Below are 2,771 nucleotides of genomic sequence, written 5' to 3'. Positions count from 1 at the left end.
GGTAGTAGAATTTCAAGTCAGGGACTGTGATACCCCTGCTTTGCCTTTGTTGCCCGGAATTGCTTTTGCTATTTAGATCTAAAGACAGTATTTTTATTTAATGCATTCTAACCATCAATGGCTGTGTTCATTACTTTAAGCCATTTGAAAGGGAAAAGGATCAGTGCATAGGGATATTTGATTTAATTTTACCTCTCCATTTTCTAGTGTTTGTTAGATTGTAGGCCTACCAAATAATGAATAATTATCTTTGAGCTATGATAATAGAAAGTCAAGGATATTTGAAAATATTTTCAGATTTAGGCCGATTTTCTTTTTACTTCATTCTATCTACATTTTCTATGGTCTACTAGGTTTTTTTAAAAATTTTATCTACAGCACATGAAAGAACTATTTGCCCTTATACTTGGTTCTTTAATTTTGACATAATTATAACACGCACAAACAGGTCCCTTGATCTTGCTCATAAAAACAGTTCACATTGCTTAGTACTTCTTATTGCTTTTACATCAACCATGTCTAGCTCTTATTTTGGAGGGAGCAAGCAAATGCATATTGAATAATTTAAGCATGGTAGAGAACCGTCTAATTTTAAGAGCGACTTTTTTTTGGTCTTTTTGAGACAGGGTCTCACTACGCAGTTCAGGCTGGCCTTAAATCTCACTTTGTAGCCCAGGCTGGTCTCGAACTCGCCTTCTGCCTCAGCCTCCCGAGTGCTGGGATTACAGGCATGCGCCACCACACTCTGCATAAAGAGACTTTTTAAAGAATGTGTTTTATATTTGGTATATGTCTCTATTTTCCAATTTTTCTTTACAGTGATACACTTAGTTACATGGAAAAATCTCACTGTGGAGAAAGAATTAGGGGTGATGCTTTTTTTTTTTTTTACCTATTGAAAAATCATTAACTCTTCTCAATGGTTGTTGTAGGAAACACATAATAATAAACATACATCCATTTATGAAACAGGATAGGAACATTACAAACTTTACACAGTTACGGATAGATTAGTAGGAAAATATCAATGGCTGCTGTAATACATGGTGGTATCTTCAAAGTGGTTTTTCAGGAAGACAGAGACATGCAAGAAGGATCTAATTAGTTACAGCCTAAGGGTTGTCAAAAATAGCATATTACCTCCTCACCAGTGACTCCTTTCACTGAGGTATGACGGCTGGAAGGAAGGCCAGGATTGAAAAGAAGGACCGAGAGACTTGCACCTGTGTCTAGCAACAGGCTGTTTTCTTGTTCCTCTATAGTCATGATTACTCAGGGCTCCTCCTTACTTTTTTTTTTTTGTTTTGTTTTTTTTCTCCGGTACCGGGAACCGAACTCACGACCTTGCGCTTGCCAGGCAGGCGCTTTTGCTGCTGAGCTAAATCCCCAGCCCCAGGGTTCCTCGATGGAGATGACTGGCCAGAGGGAGAGGGGTGATACTTTTGATGTGCATCTACTTTGGTTTCCCCATTTATCGATATAGTATCCCCTCATTAACTCATATACCCCATCTATTATTGCAGAAGGTGTAATAAACTTGCTAGAATCTATTCCACTGCTATTTCCTGAATTCTTTCTGAATTCATTTTAATTTTGTAACACGAGTTGGAAAATTCATTCAGTTTAAATGGTTTTCAAGTTTTAGGCATAATTATCAGTCTGTGAGCATTAATTTTTTTTTTTTTTTTTTTGTCTTTTTGAGACAGGGTCTCGCCATGCAGTTCAGGCTGACCTTGAGCTCACTTTGTAGCCCAGGCTGGCCTCGAACTCTCAACAATCCACCTGCCTCAGCCTCCCGAGTGCTGGGATTACAGGCAGGCGTGCACCACCACACCTGGTTCAAAAATTGTTAAATGAACAATAAAAGACAGGGTCTATTGTAAATTTTTCCCATTGCTCTTGTATTTGTGACATGTGCTGTATGTAAAGGGTATGCTTTCTGCTGCAGGGCTTTCGCCTAGGCCAGCTTGCTTTGGTCTCGCTCGTCTTCTGAGAGCCTCCGTTTTCAGGGCGGGTCACACCACTCTTTCCAAGTTGTGAATAATACGGGCCTAGTTCTACTTGCTAAATGTCTCCCTTAAATAAATTCACCATTTCACTAAGCCAAGGCAGGCCATTTCCTCCTCGGATGGGATCTTACTGCAAACTGGCATATCTTCGCACAAACCCTGCTGAAGGTGCATCTGCGCAGAGACTAGCCTTCCTTACTGGCAGAAGCTCCCATTCTAAACTTCTTGTTGAAACTTCTTCAAGTTTCCCACTCGGTTTATCGCAGGAGGAGTGAAAGGTTAAGAACCGTACCCCTAACTTCTCTCGCGAACCTCGCGGTTCCACCAAACCCGGCTCCGCCCCCAGCGCGCCCAGACGTCGCCGCGCCACGTCAGCCGGCGACCGTGACGCCAGCGCGCCTGCGTGCCCGGAGGGCGGACCTCGCGCGGAGGCCCGCCCTTACATCCGGGGCTTGGGCGGCGGCGGCGCCGCCGCGCGGGGGTCACGTGGCTCTTTCCTTTCCGTCTCTGGCCGGCTGGGCGCGGGTGACTGCTGGCCGGGCGCGTGGAATCTCGCGCTGGTTCCCCTTCGCCCATTCTCCCGGCTCGGGCCATTGGGGAGTTAGCTGACGCCGGGTGAACCGAGCCTGCTGCCAAGATGCCGGCCTACTTCCAGAGGCCGGAAAATGCCCTCAAACGCGCCAACGGTGAGTCGGGATCGCGCGCGCCGGGCCGGGGCGCCCGAGGTCTCCGAGGTCGAGGGCCCTGGCCTGCTGCCCGCCG

At 45.7% G+C, this 2,771-nt stretch overlaps 1 protein-coding gene across 1 annotated transcript in view; it reads left to right on the top strand.

Moving 5' to 3' along the window:
* Positions 1-2,511: 2,511 nt before the first annotated feature.
* Eif3a (eukaryotic translation initiation factor 3, subunit A) overlaps positions 2,512-2,771 on the top strand; it is a 36,051-nt gene continuing 35,791 nt past the window's right edge. The window contains exon 1 of the mRNA XM_005387883.2: positions 2,512-2,695. Coding sequence (XP_005387940.1) covers positions 2,647-2,695 — 49 coding nt within the window. The 5' untranslated portion in view covers positions 2,512-2,646. The remainder of the gene's footprint in view (positions 2,696-2,771) is intronic.

This window comes from Chinchilla lanigera, unplaced genomic scaffold, assembly GCF_000276665.1.
Source record: "Chinchilla lanigera isolate Chin_1 unplaced genomic scaffold, ChiLan1.0 scaffold00030, whole genome shotgun sequence".
NCBI classification, from domain to species: Eukaryota; Metazoa; Chordata; class Mammalia; order Rodentia; family Chinchillidae; genus Chinchilla; species Chinchilla lanigera.
This window is presented reverse-complemented; position numbering and strand designations above follow the sequence as displayed.